The 16,749-nt window shown below is 43.0% G+C and overlaps 1 protein-coding gene across 1 annotated transcript in view; it reads left to right on the top strand.

Annotated features, from left to right (window-relative positions):
• The window catches only part of Adamtsl1 (ADAMTS like 1), a 398,322-nt gene that overhangs the window by 340,806 nt on the left and 40,767 nt on the right, over positions 1-16,749 (top strand). Inside the window, exons 21-23 of the mRNA XM_055629652.1 lie at positions 749-877; positions 11,756-11,935; positions 14,654-14,788. Coding sequence (XP_055485627.1) covers positions 749-877; positions 11,756-11,935; positions 14,654-14,788 — 444 coding nt within the window. The remainder of the gene's footprint in view (positions 1-748; positions 878-11,755; positions 11,936-14,653; positions 14,789-16,749) is intronic.

Below are 16,749 nucleotides of genomic sequence, written 5' to 3'. Positions count from 1 at the left end.
CTGGAAACAGCCCAGATACTCTACAGCCGGTAAACAGCTAGGCAAACTGTGGTTTTCCTGTGTCATAGAATACTACTCTGCAATAAAAAGGGCCACACCATTGAAAAATGCAACTATAATATGATAAAGAGCTATAGGAATCTCTAGGGAATTGAGAGAGCTGGCAGGGAGCCACACATAACAGGCTACCAAATGTCTGACTCCATTTACACAATTTACTTCAGATGCTGAAAGCAAGGACATGAAAGCCAGAGGGCGTGGGGCTATAGATGTCATGAGGAGTGCTTGTACGGGCAGATGTTCTGTGGCTCAACCAAGTGAAGGTCCACACTGAGATGATGAAACTGTGCTGTAGTTTCATAATGTTGATTGCATCCTGGGAAAGCCGGATGCAGTCTGTGCAGGACCGCTCTAAGTTATTTTTTACAACTACATGTGACTCTAGAATGCTCTCAAAGGAAAAATTAAGCCCTTAAAATTTGTCTTGTATATTCAGTGATTAGAAAGTGTATGTTGTCTTCATTTGGGCACCATGCTCTTATCTCCAAACTCCTCAACTTTGTTCTGTTCCTGTTAAGTCTATGGTAGGAATATGAGTTGGCAGGTAACAGGTTCCAGAATTTTTTTCAAGGCAAAGCATGGCAGGCTATGCCCAAGCCGAACATGTGTCCTCTGTTGGTCTCCTCGTGTTTTAGCAGACCAGGCCATACCACTGTTGGTGACAGCTCGTTTTCTTTCTCATCTCCAGGAAAGCCACTAGTGAAATCATCTCGAATGACTGTGGTTAACACAGAGAAGCCTACAGTTACAATGGATATCGGCGGGACCATCAGGACCATCCAAGGAGTGAATGTGACAATTAACTGCCAAGTGGCAGGTAAGCAATCCATTCCTGTGTTGACCTGTTCCAACATTGATAGAGCTTCGGGAGAGGCTGGGGGACACAAACATAAATTAAATACAAATTCTACTCTCAGGGACTCCAGAGCTGAAACACAAACCTGATTCAGAAAGTGAGGGTGCTTTGGAAAGTTAGAGAGGGAAGGTTAATTCTGCCTAAGCCTGGTGGACCAAAAGAGACATTAGGGTTTATTATTATTATTATTATTATTATCATCATCATCATCATCATCATCATCATCATTATTATTGGACAAATCGTAGTTGTGTGCATTTATGGGGTATAGTGTAAAATAACACAGAATGATTAAACCAAGCTAATCAAAATTTTGTTTGCTTATGTACCCATTGCAATAGTGTTTGTGGGTTTTGTTTGTTTGTTTGTGTCTGGGGTTTTGTAGTTGTTGTTAAGGCAGTCTAAGGCTGGCTTAGAACACACTATGTAGTTCAGGCTTCAAATCCGAGACTTTTCTCCAGCAGCCTTGTAAGCGCTAGAATTGCAGCTGGATGACATGCTAGGCTTATTTGTTTTGTTTTATTTTAATCTTAATTTTCCACACTAACAAAATGTGGGCACGCAAGGATTGGGGCAAGGTGGTCCAAGTAGAAAAAGAAAGCCAGTATGTGAATTTTCCTGAAAGCTAGAAAGCCGGGTGCTGTCCCGGAAATAACATGAGCTTAAATCTGAATGTGAAGGGCTTAAATCTTTACAAGGTGGGTGGCAGATAGACCGTGGGTGACCATGGACGACTGACCAAGGAGCCCAGACAAAGGAAAATAGAGAGCCATGCTGCCTCAGAGTTGGGGAGATGTCTCAGTGGGTAAGAAAACTGCTACTGTGCAAACACGAGGACCTGAGTTTGAACCCCCAACACCCATGGAAAAGCCAGGCGTGGCTGCACATACCCCGGCACTAAGGGATGGAAACAAGTGGACCCTAACAGCTCACCTAGCCATAATGGTAAGCTACAGCCTGAGTAAGGTACAAGCTGTCAAGAAATAGGGGGAAAGCAGTAGAAGATACTTGATGTCTCCCTCTGGCCCCTGAATGCAGGTACTAGGTCTGTGTACCCTCACACACATGTGCACACGTACATACAAGGAAGGGAAGGAAGACTTCCTCGGGAAGGAAGAAAAAAAATGAGGAAGACGCTAGGAGATAGAAGCATTGACCATGCCCATATCAAAAGAGGTAATGTGAAAAACAGCCTTCTGCCAAAAGCAATCTACAAATTCGATGCAGTCCCAACCAAAATTTCAGGATCATTCTTCACAGAAATAGCAAAAAGAATCTTAAATTCTATATAAAGAAATAAAGAGCAAGGGCAGTCAAAACCGTACTGAACCAAAGAACAGTATTTCTGGAAGTATCACTATGCCCGATTTCAAGTTATACTACAGAGCCATAGCAATAAAAATATTGTGATACCCATACAAAAAGAGACACACTGATCAACTGAATAGAACTGAGGGCTCCGATATAAGCCCCCACTCCAAAAGACATCTGACTACTGAAAAAGAGCTCAAAAATACACAGAGAAAAGATAGCATCTTAAATAAACTGTGCTGAGAAAACTGGCTGTTAACATGAAAGAAAATGAAACTAGATCTTTTCTTCTCACCCTGCATAAAGCTCAACTCCAAAAAGATCAAGGACCTCAACATAAGGCCTGATGCCCTGAAACTGTCAGAGGAGAAAACGGGGTGAACACTTCAACATGTAGAGGACTTTCTAGTAGCTCAGAAAATAAGACCAACAACTGAGAAATGGGTTCTCATGAAACCAAAAGGCTCTGTACAACAAAGAAAACCATCAATCAAGTGAAGAGGCAGGCCATAGAATTGAAGAAAATCTTTGCCAGCTCTGTCTCCTCTAGCAGATTAATATTCTATTATACAAAGAGCTCATAAAACTATACATTAAGAAAACAAACTCAATCAAAAAGTTGGCCGTGGTTCTGAAAACAAATGCACATGTCTAATAACCATTTTGAGGTGTTCCACATCATTATTCATTAAATGAAAACTACTTTGAGATTTCACCTTATCTCAATCAGAATGGCTATCATCAGGAAAGCAAATGATGGCAAAGGCTGGTGAAGATGTGGGGGAAAAGGAACCTTTGTCTATTGTTGGTGGGAACTTAAACCTAGAAAGCCACTGTGGAAATCAGTGTGGATTTTCCTCAGAAAATGCTAGAAGTAGATCTACTGCTTGGCCTAGCAGTAACCCTCCTGGGCATAAACTCGAAGAACTCTGTTCTTACTAAGCATAACTCTTACTACAGAGGTATTCGCTCAAGCATTTCACTGCTGCGTTCTTCACAACAGCCGGAAAATTAAACAAGCCTTGATACCCATCCGCTGATGGATGAAGAAAATGTGGCATATAGACACAGTGGAATTTTATACAACTGTCAAGAAAAATGAAATTTTCAGGAAAAAAATGTATGGAGCCAGAAAAATTACATTGAGCAAGATAGCCCAGACTCAAATAGAAAAACGCTGTATGTTCTCTCTCAAGCACAGATCTTTAGATTTGCATCCTAACCTGGAGTACCTGTAGAAGTAAGGAAGTTGGAGAGGGGGCGGTGGGATGGGTCTTAAAGTAGATGGGACAACAGAACATAGATGATGTGAAAACAGGAGAAACATTAGGAGTAGAGAGCTTAAGCAGGGATAGGGAAGGCAGAGGAAGAAGAAAGGACCGTTGGCCAAAACTGAGATTGTATGTCAACACAATATGGAAGCTTACTACTGCGTAAGCCAATTAAAAAAAATGTAGGTTGAGAGAAAGAGAGTGGCAGGGGAGTGCTTCTGAATAATGCTGTTCCTGAAAGACCAGAGTTACTAAACAAAAACTCCAGGGTCGAGTTAAAGTTATCTCCTTAGGAGTCAGTCAGGGAAGCTCCAGAGGCCCCCAAAACAGCCAAACCCTTGCCATTCTTCCTGGTTGCCACTGGAACTAGTTGATAAGACCCTGTTGCTAAAGCTACCACGTATCTTCATTACAGTGTATACAGAAATCATGCTGGAAATGTTCTAGAACTGAGAACTTTCAGGCCGGTGCATGGGGGAAAAAAAGGGTGGTGACCTTTGGGGGGGTCAAAAAACCCTTTCCCAAGGTTGCCTAAGACCATCAGCATGTCAGATATTTACATTACAATTCACAAGAGTAGCAAAGTAGAGTTATGAAGTAGCAATGAAATAATTTTGGGGTTGGGGGTCAACACCACATGAGGAACTGTATTAAAGGATTGCAGCATTAGGAAGGTTGAGAACCACTGAATGAGACATTTGAAAGAGATCATGAAAGCCAGATGCGCCAAGTCAGGAAGAAGGTGGGGAAGCTAGGACATGAAAACAATGCTTTGCCCCACTGTAGTGGCAATCAAGACCCAGTCCCCTAGACCTCATCCAGAAGTTCAGCTGATTGCCTTTGCCTAGCTATGAGGTTAGAGTTGGGTTTGGGTTGGGTTTTATGGGGGGGGGGGGGCGTGGAGAAGAGCATGCATGTGTGGAAGCCAAAAGCTAACATCGTTTAGTCACTCTCCACCTTAACTGTTGAGGCAGACTTGCTCTGCATTTGGCTGCAGATCCCTGGAGCTCAGTGGCCAGCCAGTCTAGCTGAAACAACATTACAGATTTTTGTTCTGTTTTTACCCACAGAACCATGTCTGTTAATCCCAATTAAAACTAAATCCCTCTTTGTGCCTCAGTCATTATGCCTGTTATTAAGTCATACATTTACTGAAAGTAGTGGAGGGAAATCCCAGTTTTGATGTAATTACCAGCAGGGAAATGATTCCCACTACCTTTCTAGCCAGTGTTCGGACAACACTGCTAAATGTGACATGGCTCTGGAACTGCCTACATTTAACTGTCCCTCTCTTACTCCTCATCATCTCCACTGTGTCTCTAACTGGGGGCTCAGTGGCCTTCCAACTGGTTGGATAAGATTCACTACCTTTAGTAATATCATCAGTGGCTGGCAATACTTTAGACCTAACAATCCAGGCCGTTGTAAGAGGCAGAGGAGTGGCTCCATAAAGGCTGCTTAAAGAAAGGCTGTCTGTCAAGTTTGTTTGCAAGTCTCACCGACAGTATCTTATTGAGTATCTAATCTAGGTTAGATCAGAGGTCTCCTAATCCAAGGATACACAGATGGTAAGATTAACCAGGAAACTCGCCATCTGGGGAGAAGAGAGACTAAGAAACACATAACAAAACAGCACCATATAGGGAGAGTTATTATTTCCATATTCAAGAGTAGCAGGGTGTTTTTGACAATTCAGGAAATACAAAAAAAACTAAGAGAATGTGCTCATAGTTCTCCTCAAACTGCCCCATGATGGACGTTTCAACATGGTCCCTTCATCACTGCATTCCCTCTTCTTTCTTTTCCACTCCCTAATTAACATTTGTCTGTCATGAGCCTAATTTTAAAGTATATATAAAAGTCTATTTAAAGAACATATCATGCTTTACCTAGATTTCCTGACATCCTCACATGTTTGAGCTATTAGCAGTTTCTCATTAAAGAATTTTTCTCCACATGTGCTCTCAACTTGTAAAATGCAGCCTCAGACATTCTTCCCAACCCTTCTGCATTAAAAAAAAAAATCAGCAGTGAGTAATGGGGCTGTTTCTTCTCCTCCTCCTCCTCCTCCAAAAGTGATCCAATCCACTCTTTCAGAAAACTAAGGAAATGATCAAAGATCAGTGGAGGGAACTGTGTGCAAATGGCTGGAGGCAGAAAGAGCATGCTGCATTTGACAGTGTGAACTCTGGATGGGGTGTGAGATCTGGTTGAAGAAGAACCATAGCTGGCAGGGGCAGAAAGAAGGAAGTCAGGCTGGGATGGAAGAAGCTGGCACAGACTAGATCTACAAACGCCCGTAGATTATTCTACAGTTCAAGTTTGGGTCCTAAAAGCAAGGGTTTTTTGATCTTAAATGCTTCTGAAGGTTTTGATGATATAATACAACTAGAGGTGTAGACATGAGTGGTTCGGGAGCCAGCTATGAGTTTAGCAGTTGGGGTAGGTTAGATTGTAGTATAAAGTAAATCCTACTATTCCCCAGTGTCTAATGGTTCAGATACAGTTTAGATTGGAAGGACTTTAAGAATTTACAGTGTTCGGCTGGAAGGCATGTGCCCTCACTAAATCATTCAGGGTCGTGGGGTGCTAGGCTTTCATTCTGTGGAATGTCTAAGGTCTCCCCGGATGTACTCTCTCTTCTGTGAACCAGACCCAGGGAAGAGGGTGAAAGATAGAGCCGAGAAAGCTTTTGAGGGCCATAATGAAGGAAGCCACTAATACTTTTTACTTACCTTACTCTATGGACATTTACAATTATGAGAAATACTGAGAAATACCCTCATTTGGGGAATGACTACCAGCATCTGCTACAGTTCATGAGGAAGAGTATGGAAAGGAAGCTGAAAGTCTCTTGCAGAGACCGCTGTGGTTCCTTAAACTTGTCACCAAAACTGACATTTGAATTACTGTATCCATTCTCTTTTCTTGTACCAAGCCAACCCCCACCCCTCACTTCTCACACACACCCTCAGAAACTTCAAGAACGTATCATGTAAAAGTACACCTTTGGACGCCCCACCTCAAGGTGCTGACAAGCTGCCATGGTGCAAGCAGCCCTCCAAGTATAACAAATGGTCCAGTTAGCAAGAATATCCTGTCTGGGATATTAAAGAAGAAAGGGATATTATAGCATCACGCTTCCTGGCAGCTCAGTGGAGATTAAAGGCACTAATCCTTATAATCGGGTCCCGTTACCAGCCATTCTGACTAGACCCATTTATTGATCCTTCCAAGGGAGAACACTAGGTTGCTGTTAAGAAATGCCACAGGGGGATAAAGCAGACACAGGTTGGTTTGCATCCCCTTTGTAGACCCAAGTAAGTGCCAGAAATTCAGTGTGGAGCCTGGACAAGCGACTGGTCAACAGAAGTAAAGCTCCAGACTGCACTCTGTGGCAGTGTTTTCTGCCGTTTCTCAGACAACTCTCTGTAGAGTTGGTGCTGGCATGGTGTAACATGAATGGGAGTTTCCAAAACATGACTGAACTTTCCAACAACAGATATAGCTAATTTAACTCTTCTAGCTTCTAGAAGTCCCACTCCTCACACCAGTTTTCGTGCTGCAGTGGCCACAAAATATAGATAGATAGATAGATAGATAGGTAGATAGATAGATAGATAGATAGATAGATAGATAGATAGATAGATAGATAGATAGATAGATAGAGATATAGAGATATAGAGATATAGATATAGATATAGATTTTTATATATGGTTATATATATATAGATTTATATCACAGGATATAACCATATATAAAAATCTAACGGTTTAGAAATCACAACAAAGGGTTGCAGACTCAGTGGTAGAACACTTGCCTAGCAAATACAAGGCCCTGGGTTTGATCTGCAGCTCTGGGGGAAAAAAAAAAAAACAATAACAAAATAAAAAAAATACACGGTAACTGGAAATCACGGCAAGGCACATCAGATATCCTCTGAAGCAGCAGTCTGGAATGATAACAAGCTGTGGGGTAGACTTGTTGAGAAAGGGCTTCCTCACACTGAAGGTGTCTCCATTTAGATCTCCACCCTGAGACTGGTAGGTTAGTGACTAACCCAGAGACCAGGTTATTCTGCTCATGGATCATCATTCAAGGACCCAAACTAATGTGACTATGGGCATGTTTACGTGATATGTGTGTATATGCATGTACTCATGTGTGGGTATATCTTAGGAGGCCAGAAATTGATGGTTGGTAGATTCCTCAATTGGTCCTTTTCCATATATATTGACGTAGGGTCTTTCCCTAAGCCTGGAGCCCAAAAACTTGATAGACCAGCTGGCCAGTTTGCTCTGAAGATCAATTGTCTCCATTTCCCAAACTCTGGAATTACAGACAGGCTGCCACACCCACCCTGCCATTTACATGGGTATTGGGGACCCCAGCTCCAGACCTTAAGCTGTGCAATCACTTTACCACTGAGCTATCTCCCCAGAAGTATTACTCTCTTCAAGACCCACTTTTCTCCATTATATAATGGAGTTGTTATTAGTAAATGCCCTGTTGAGATCATTATGGAAAATGAGTGTTTACATTTCTGTAATGTTTGGCTTATAGTGAGTGCTTAGTATAATTTTTAATGACTTCGGTGGACTATTTTTTCACAGCTTATTACACTTCAAGTGTCAAGGCATTCTGGACAACGGGACTAGGCTAGTGTATCTGGTACCCTTCTAAGTATTTGTTGGCACACCTAGGGGCTAATGAGACTCTCTAAAGCAGAGTTGCCATCCCTTCGGGGAGAAAGGAGACTGGCTTTCTAGTGACTGCTTGTCTTACTTCCATATTCTTTGTTCATAATGTCAAAACCAATCATGGAAGGGCTGGTTGTCACTTCAGATATAGTGTCCTTTTCTGCCCTAAGGTTCACATCCCAGATGAGAAATTTCCTCAACTGTGACAGCAACAATAATCCATTGACAAGCTCCATGATACAGGTCTCTTCAAGAGTGAGCCTGAGGAGAGTCTGCTACTAAACAGACCAGAGAAAGGTTTCCATAAAATCATCTTCTCCTTGGGAGTGCATTGTAAAGACTGGAAATTACTTCCCCTGCCCATCCCTATCCTGAGCACTTCCATTTCCCCCTCTGATCTCACCGGAGAAATTATCCAATCCAGGGTATGCCCAGTCTTGCCCTCATAGAGAAGCCTGACTTCATGAGTCACAAGGCAAGGAATAATACAGGAAACTGGAAAGTTTCAATTAGTTCCCAGAAAAGAAAAAAATAGCTCCCTGACCCCTCTAAGCCCTGGATTCTTTGCCTTTCCCTCCTCTCCCTCCTTCCTCTGTCATGTACCTGTTCTCTCTGCATCTCCTGGCCAAGGCATCATGCCACAGGAACATCAATAGACACACATCTAGAAACATAAGTTCCAGGTCCTCAAGGCAGCCATGGGGGTGCTCACTCCTCTGTTCACCTAAGTGGCACTCCCTCTGGATCAGAGGAAAGGCTCATGCCATCTGATTCCCTTGCTCCTCTTGTCTTTCTCCAAAACATCCTTTTGTCCCCATTGGGGACCAAGAGGAAGATGCCACTACTAAGTGCTACATGGAAGCAATTCAGTGTGGGAAGAGCGAACCCTCATAGAAATTATTTATTAGACCTCATTTTCTCGTATGCTTTTGAGAGAGAACTGGATTTTTTCCCCCTTCAACTCCTTTTCAGGGGTTTTCCAATAAAAAATTGGAATGTAAAAATTCGAGCTCCGGGTTCAAAGGCCCAGCTGGCACGGGCAGACATCGTGATGCGCTTGCTCGCCCTAGTGGTGCTACAATGGAAACTCTGCTCTTCTGCCTCTCACCTGTAGCTTTTCTCAAGGTGTGTCTAGAGATGCCCTCAGTATCTCTCCTGTGGACTCAGGCCCCATATCACTGAGCTGAATTGCTATATGTCTTTCCCTGGGGTGACAAGGCTTCAGCAGCCAAAACAGAACTTCCTCCCATTAACCCTACTTTTTCTGGGCAATTAAGGCAAATAGTGGGTGCACAGGTCAATCCTTGAAGGGCTTAGAGCCCCTACTTGTAAGCTGTCTGTTCAGGACAACGCTGCCTTGTCCTGAGGATAAAGTCTAGCCCTGACTCTGGGAATTCATTAGACTAAAAGTCTAAGTCTTTGGCTTTTCTTGGCAATGACCCCATTTTCCAGTATTTGACATTCTAAACATTACTTGCATGCTTGCTGAAGAGTTCTATGAGCAAATAGGGCTGGGCAGTAGGCTGCTTGGTATTAGAGAAGAAGCTTCTGCTGCCTAGAAGCCTGGCATTCAGCAGCCTAGAGCTTCAGTCTCTCAGCTCTGTCAGAGCCTATCCTCTTGTGGAGCCTCTTCAGAAAGCCACTTAGGAACTCTTGTCACAAACTGAGGACTGATTACCTGAATATCCACCTCAAGGAAACTTCCTGAGCAGTCCAGGTTGTACCTAGAGTAACAGCATCGGGCTTCCAAGAATAGGCACCCATCCTGTGAATATACCCAATCTTTCTGAAGCTCACAGACAAAATATCAGAATGAATTGTGAAAAAGCAGGGTCCTGTCCTTTGGTCCATTTCCTCTCCTGCTACTGATGTCTCCACTTTGTGTTCTCTTGATTTGAGAAGATATCCTTTGACGTGGTCACCTTTCTGACATTAAAACAATACACACAAGATATCAACTCCTAAAGAGAAAGTTTCTGTTGACTCACAGTTTTGGAGGCATCAGTCTGTTATCAACTGGCTTGTTATATTGAGGCTGAATTCTGTAGATACATAAAATATCAGAGGATAGGTGTGTAGAAGAATAAAACCATACACCTCAGAGCCAGGAGGCAAAAGAATAAAAAAGGGCCTGGGGTCCCGTGATTCCTCCACAAAGGTACCCCCCCAACAGACAATCTACTATGCCCCACTTCTTAGGAGTTCTGCCAACCAGAAAACTATGCCTGGGGAAACACTGGATTTGTGAGGACACTCAAAATCCAAATAACAGAGGCTGGAGAGATGGCTCAGAGGTTAAGATTGTATACTGCTCTCACAGAGGACATGCGTTAGGTTCCTAGTGCCCATTTCAGGGAGCTCCCAACTACCTGTTACTCCAGCTCCAGAAGATTTGATGCCTCTGGCCTCCCTGTGTAGGCACCTGCACTGACATGCATATCCCTACACACAGATGAACACGCATGCACATAAACTTTCATAAAAACATAAACCATGGCAGCCTGGAAAATAAAAGCATGTTTCCTAGCAGCTTTTATTTGTCTGGATCAAACATCTATTTTGCTGTTTCATATCTTGACTTTATTTTTAATGTAACGTCTCTACAAAAGGTGTCAAGAGAGCACAACACAGGTCAAGAACTAGTATGACCAAAGACCCAGACTCTGGGTCCCTCTCCGTGTCACAACCTTCTGTATTCACTCTACTCCTCAGAAGAACCATGCCTCCTCCTGCCTACTAACAACATTAATCAATGCTACCTGGTCTTTCTGTTTATTAAAATATAATTACATAACTTCCTCCTTCCCCATCTTCCCTCCAATCCTTCCCATGTGCCTCCCCCACCTTCCCCTATCTATATTCCTTTCAATCTGTACAATGTTGCTTATATGTATTATGACTTCTGGACTGGCCATTTGGTATTGGATAAGCAGTTTAGGAGATCTTCCCTGGGGAGGACTGTTTCTCCTGATCTCAGCATTCCTTAGTTACCTGTAGTTCTTTGTATAAGGTTGAGGCCCCATGAAATTTCCCTTTCCATGTTGGCATGTCTAGTGGTGTGGTTCTTCCTCAGGCCTTATTAAACAGCCATGTTGATGAGACCTCACAGTCTACCAGTTTTTGTATATCACTTATGGACATGAAATCAGACAGGATATCTTCCTATATCTGGCTTTTCTTACTGAGCATTCTGTTTGCCTCACTTAGTTGTAGGATCTTCATTTTTATGAGGTTTACACATTTAGTTTTTCTATTTTATGTTTTCTCCAAAGAACTTGAATACTCTTGTAACTTGGCAAGTGCCCTTTACCAGCTGCCACTGTTTCCTCCCCACTCAACTGGCCTCCCTCCCCCTTCCTGCCTCATCTCTACAAGTCTTAAAAAGCAAAAGCTCTAGAGACAGCAAGAAATCCAAGGTGGTATTTGGTTTGGCTGAAGGTTGGTAGAAGACGCCCAGGCAGATGCTTCCTGCAGAGTGGGGTAGGCTGGCCAGAAGCTCCAAATGTCCTGAGTTCATCTAAACGTTTGTCTGACAAGCATATTTTTGTCTTCCTAGGTGTGCCTGAAGCTGAAGTCACTTGGTTCAGAAATAAAAGCAAATTGGGCTCCTCCCACCATCTGCACGAGGGCGCCTTGCTGCTCACAAATGTGTCCTTCTCTGAGCAGGGCCTATATTCCTGCAGGGCAGCCAATCTTCATGGAGAGCTGACAGAGAACACACAGCTCCTGATTCTAGGTAAAAACTTCTCAAAACCATGGCCTCAGTTGGACCATGGGTGGTGACCAACCCACCCTCTGCCTCTTATTTCACCTTACTGCTTAAGAACATAGAATAAATTCAGTGTCCATTCACTCCTGCCACAATCAGCCCTTCCAACAGAAAATAGAAAGTGTGGGGCCAGACAAAGCTGAATGTGAAACCTGGCTCCACCTCTTGTGACATCACCTTTGTGGCATTGGGTGTTATTCACCTTTTTAAATCTTAGATGCTGTTGTCTACAAAAAAACCTGACAACTGAGGATTGCCTACGTTGCTGAGGAAATTGGGGTCATCAAATTATTTTTAATTCCCATGTTAGGCCTTTCTTTGAAGAACATATGAAAAACATGGATTAAAAATTTTATATGTGTAAAAAAAATATTTTCCATCTATTTCCAGGTAGTGTTTAGTCTGCCTAAAATCTTCACATGCATGTCCCAGGCATAAGAACTCCTTATTAAAAAAGCCTGTCACAGGTCCTGGTGTAAAATAACCATTTACATATAAGGTCTCTACAAATAAGGGTGCTCCATGATGTCTCCCCAGGGTGGAATAGGCTGTCTTGCAAGCTACACCTCCTTTTCTCACTTCTGCTTCCTGTTCACTGAGTCTTGGGGTGGTGGGTGAGAGGGAAGCTGCTAGGTGGGGTCTTGCCCTTTTAAAATAGAGCAATAATTAAGGCCTGTATCCTGAGTCTTTCACAGAGAGAAGGCTTTCATTCTAGGAGAAGGGGGAACAAGATGTGAGAACTAATAATTCCATGCCACACGTCTATACATGAACACACACTGTGGACTTAGGCTTGGATTTTCCCAGCCACCGCTGATGCACCCTCACCCCCGCCCACCCAGATTTCGAGGGCCCAGCTGCGGTTTCATCTCACTGGTGGCTGCATAAAGCTGCATACTTCATAGGAAGCCACAGAAAGTTGGCTCAGAGGCGAGAAGGATGTCATTTGTTTTCCACTGGGTTTCATCAACTGAGCTGTTATTCTAGGGTCACGCTGAGTGACAGTACTCACGGGTGGGACTTTTCTCCCCAGTAACCCTTCCTTGTTGTCTCTGCTAACAAAGATTGAAGCCTAGGATTGCTACTGTGGTGTCAGCAATGAAGTGTTTTATCAATTCTTACTGCACTCCAAATAGAGTATGACTGTGAATACAGTGGAGGAGCATGACTCCTTTCCCATTCTAATCAAACATCCCAGAAGGAAACAGTCACTGTTCAGAGGCTCTGACAGGCATTTCATTAAAGCAAATGTCAACATGGGGATATCACTTCTTCTTTTCATCGGTGATAATATGGTTTAATTTTAAAGGGGGAAATTTTGTATACCAAACTGAAATTTCATGCCAAGTCCTGTGACTTAATGTAGTGCAAAGCTCAACATGGAATGATGTGGGCATTCATTCTTTCACTCATGTAGTTAGGGGATAGATATTTGTGGATACTGGTAGAGTTTTAGGAAAAAAAAAAGGGGGGGGAGTGGGCATGTGTTTCTGGAGATTTTACATTTCCACTGGGAAGATAAAATAGGCACACACACACACACACACACACACACACACACACACACAGAATTGTCATAGAAGCTTTAGGAATGTAAGCAGGGGCTGACATTTGACCCAAGGAGAATAGATTGTCTCTCAGTTGAGACTAGCCTTCCCCTTTTGCTCTTACTAAATAGAGGAGGAGATGAGTAAAGACACTTTGATGGTGGCTGTTCACTCCAAGAGATCTTTATAATGAGGCAGCTGAGCCCCAGTAGACTAAGTACTCGCCTAAGTTAGTCAGTGGCACAGCCATAGTTCAAACTGTGAATTCCTGAATATGAGCACGTTTTTCCCGTGAAAAGGGTTGAGGGCGCTCTGTTTCTTATGTAACACATAGTTTCACGCTCACCATTGTCTTCTTTTTATGGCGGTCTCCGGCAAAGGCAGGAAGGTGAGAAGGTTGTTTCTGAAGTAGAACCACCAACACTTGTTTAAGTACCTAGCTAACAGGTGCTAACAAAATGCACAGTTAGGGGGCCGTCCAAACCTACTCCTGAAGACTGCAGCTCTAACTCCGTGGAAGATTTCAAATGACACCCCATAGTGACCCCTGCCTAACCATTTTATCTGGGTCCTACTTGGGCATAAGAATTAGGCCACAAAGTAAATCAGCCTCACAACTAGATTGTCTCTCACTGAAAAAGGCACTTGTACAAATCCCCCTAAATGAACTCTTGGATAGTATTCTATCTGTGAGGACAGTTACAAATTGCCTCATTCCTAAGGATATTATGAGTTAAGTAAAAAATTGGTTGAAAACTACTTATCTCACAACTTGGCGTATGGTAAATGCTAAAATTTTCCTTTAAAAAAATATCATTTCTGTAACATGTTTCAATTTATCTACATTGTTAGAAACACCCAGTGGTGCTGTGCTTTAAAGGGGTATAAAGTGAGGACTCCTGAAAGTCACAGGCCTGGTTCTTATTACGGACCTTGTTATTTCAGGCATCAACTATTAAGTTTGAAATTCAGACTCACCTTCATAGGTATACCTTCTCTATAGGAAAAAAAAAATGAGGTTACAAGTCAATCACAGCAATGTCTGTCATACACACACGGGGGGGATATGCCTATCCTCTCTCCTGCTTAATATAGCCTGTATGATCAACCTTCTGATTCACCATCTGTCTTCTCCCAGATCCCCCTCAAGTCCCCACACAGTTGGAAGACATCAAGGCCTTGCTCTTAGCCACTGGACCGAACCTTCCTTCAGTGCTGATGTCTCCTCTGGGAACACAGCTGGTCCTGGATCCTGGGAATTCCGCTCTCCTTGGTGAGTCCAACCCTCTGAAACTTTGGGCAAAAATCCAGGGCTGGACAGGATTTATGGATGGGTGACTGCCTGCAGGTGGGAGGGAGGCAGCAGTGGGGGGTAGCCAACAGGAAATCACTAAATTGCCTACAGAATCCAGACTCACCAGTGGAAACTTGGCTGACTTTCCACACGAGGTGAGTGCGGCTCTCAGTCTGGACTCTAGTTTGTCTGGATTCCAATATGGCCCCTCTTGGGCTGATGCCATGGCCCAGACCCTCTCCTTCAGGGAGATTCACTGAACTCAGAAAGGGGTAGCTGTGAAGAACCCCTTCTGTGTCTCCTCTCCACCATGAACCCTCTAACTTCTTACTCTGAAACAGCTAGACTCAGCTTTTAAGGGTAAAGCTATAGTGTTTTCAGCCCAGAGGCCAGCAATTCTGTCTAGGCCAGCTCTCCCTGTGCTGCATCTACAGCCAGCCCAGACAGATTTCCCAAGGCAAAATCTCCTTGCCGTCCAGCTATTGCCTACATAAGTGGTACCGTCCAGAGTCACAGAGTCTTTTGCTTACATTTGAGCCCTGGACTCCTCACTCTAGGATCATGGGAAAGACAGGGCTATATAGATAAAACAATGGGGAATATATGGGAAGTCTGTGTGCCTTTTTGTTTGTTTGTTTGTTTGTGTGTGGACCTAGGACTTAACACTGGTTAGAAAGAAAAAACAAAGGTTCCAACCACTTTTTTAACCCCATAAAATGGAGAAATTCTTCATACTATGTGCCCCTAAATGTTAATGGCAGTAGCTAGAACTATTCCCTTGACTCAACATTTAAAGTCCTTCTGTTTTCCCACCCGAAGGTTTCTAAGTCACACTGGCAACTATTTATCAGAGTGGCCAATGGCCTCAGTGGGTTTAGAATTAGAGAGCAGAGAAAGATTTCCTTCAATTTCAATTTCCATTATAACCTGGAATTAGTAAGGAGCCCTTATACCTTATCAACAAATGAAAACACATCTTTCTTCCCTATTTCTGGTCTTGGTAAAGGCAGGACATCGATTCCTTTAATAAGCAGCCATATTCTGTTTCCCAATACATGAAAAACTTGGCATCATGCTTTTTTATATCCTACTGATCAGGGGCTACACACGCTTCACATTTCAGTTCTTTGGTTTACCAGTGATAAACTTACTCCAAATTAAATGTGTGCATTGTAAGCGTCTTTGGTCTAGACCCCTCATTATCCTGTTAGTTAGAGCCCAGTAGCTAAGAAAGCACATAGCATTAACTGATCTTCAGGCTGAATAACTCTTTTGGATTACTCAGGTACCATTCTACATACAGGAAAGGTTCATGGACTCACACCTTTCTGTGATAGCTGTAAGTTCTTTCTCCCTTATTCTGAAATAATATTTTTGTCTCATTTTAGCCATGGGCAATAAGGATTTATTGTGCTTGCTGCTGCATTCCATTGCTGGTTTATGATGCTTTGTTACCTTAGACTGGTATTTAAATCTAACAGCTAAGACACCTTAAATATCCCAGTCTACATCCAGACTGCTCCATTTGAAGGAGACAGTGAGCCAGTGTTCATAAAGCCCCTGAGTGTAACAGCCAAGGCAAAAATCAGTGCTGCCCCAGCACTGTAGACCTGGGGGAGCCCTGTGTGCAACTGTGGAGATAAATTAGGGTTGGGAAATTGTGTCAAATATCAGGACTCTGAGAACTGGGTTTCCACAGACCACAGCCTCCATGATGCTGTAGAAATGTGTGCTAAGAGGAAAATGAGTGGGATTCAAATAAGCAGAATGCAGGAGAAATGAACATTTAGGGGGAAGAAAGAAGAAAGAAAAAAAATAAAGAGAAAGAGAGAGAGAAAGAAAAAGGAAGAAAAGAAGGAAGGAAGGAAGAAAAAAGGAAGGAAGGAAAGAAGGGAAAGAAAGAAAGAAAGAAAGAAAGAAAGAAAGAAAGAAAGAAAGAA

Source organism: Psammomys obesus, unplaced genomic scaffold, assembly GCF_907164565.1.
Source record: "Psammomys obesus unplaced genomic scaffold, mPsaObe1.curated_primary_1811, whole genome shotgun sequence".
NCBI lineage: Eukaryota > Metazoa > Chordata > Mammalia > Rodentia > Muridae > Psammomys > Psammomys obesus.
The sequence above is the reverse complement of the archived record's forward strand: the minus strand, read 5'-3'. Positions and strand labels throughout refer to the sequence as shown.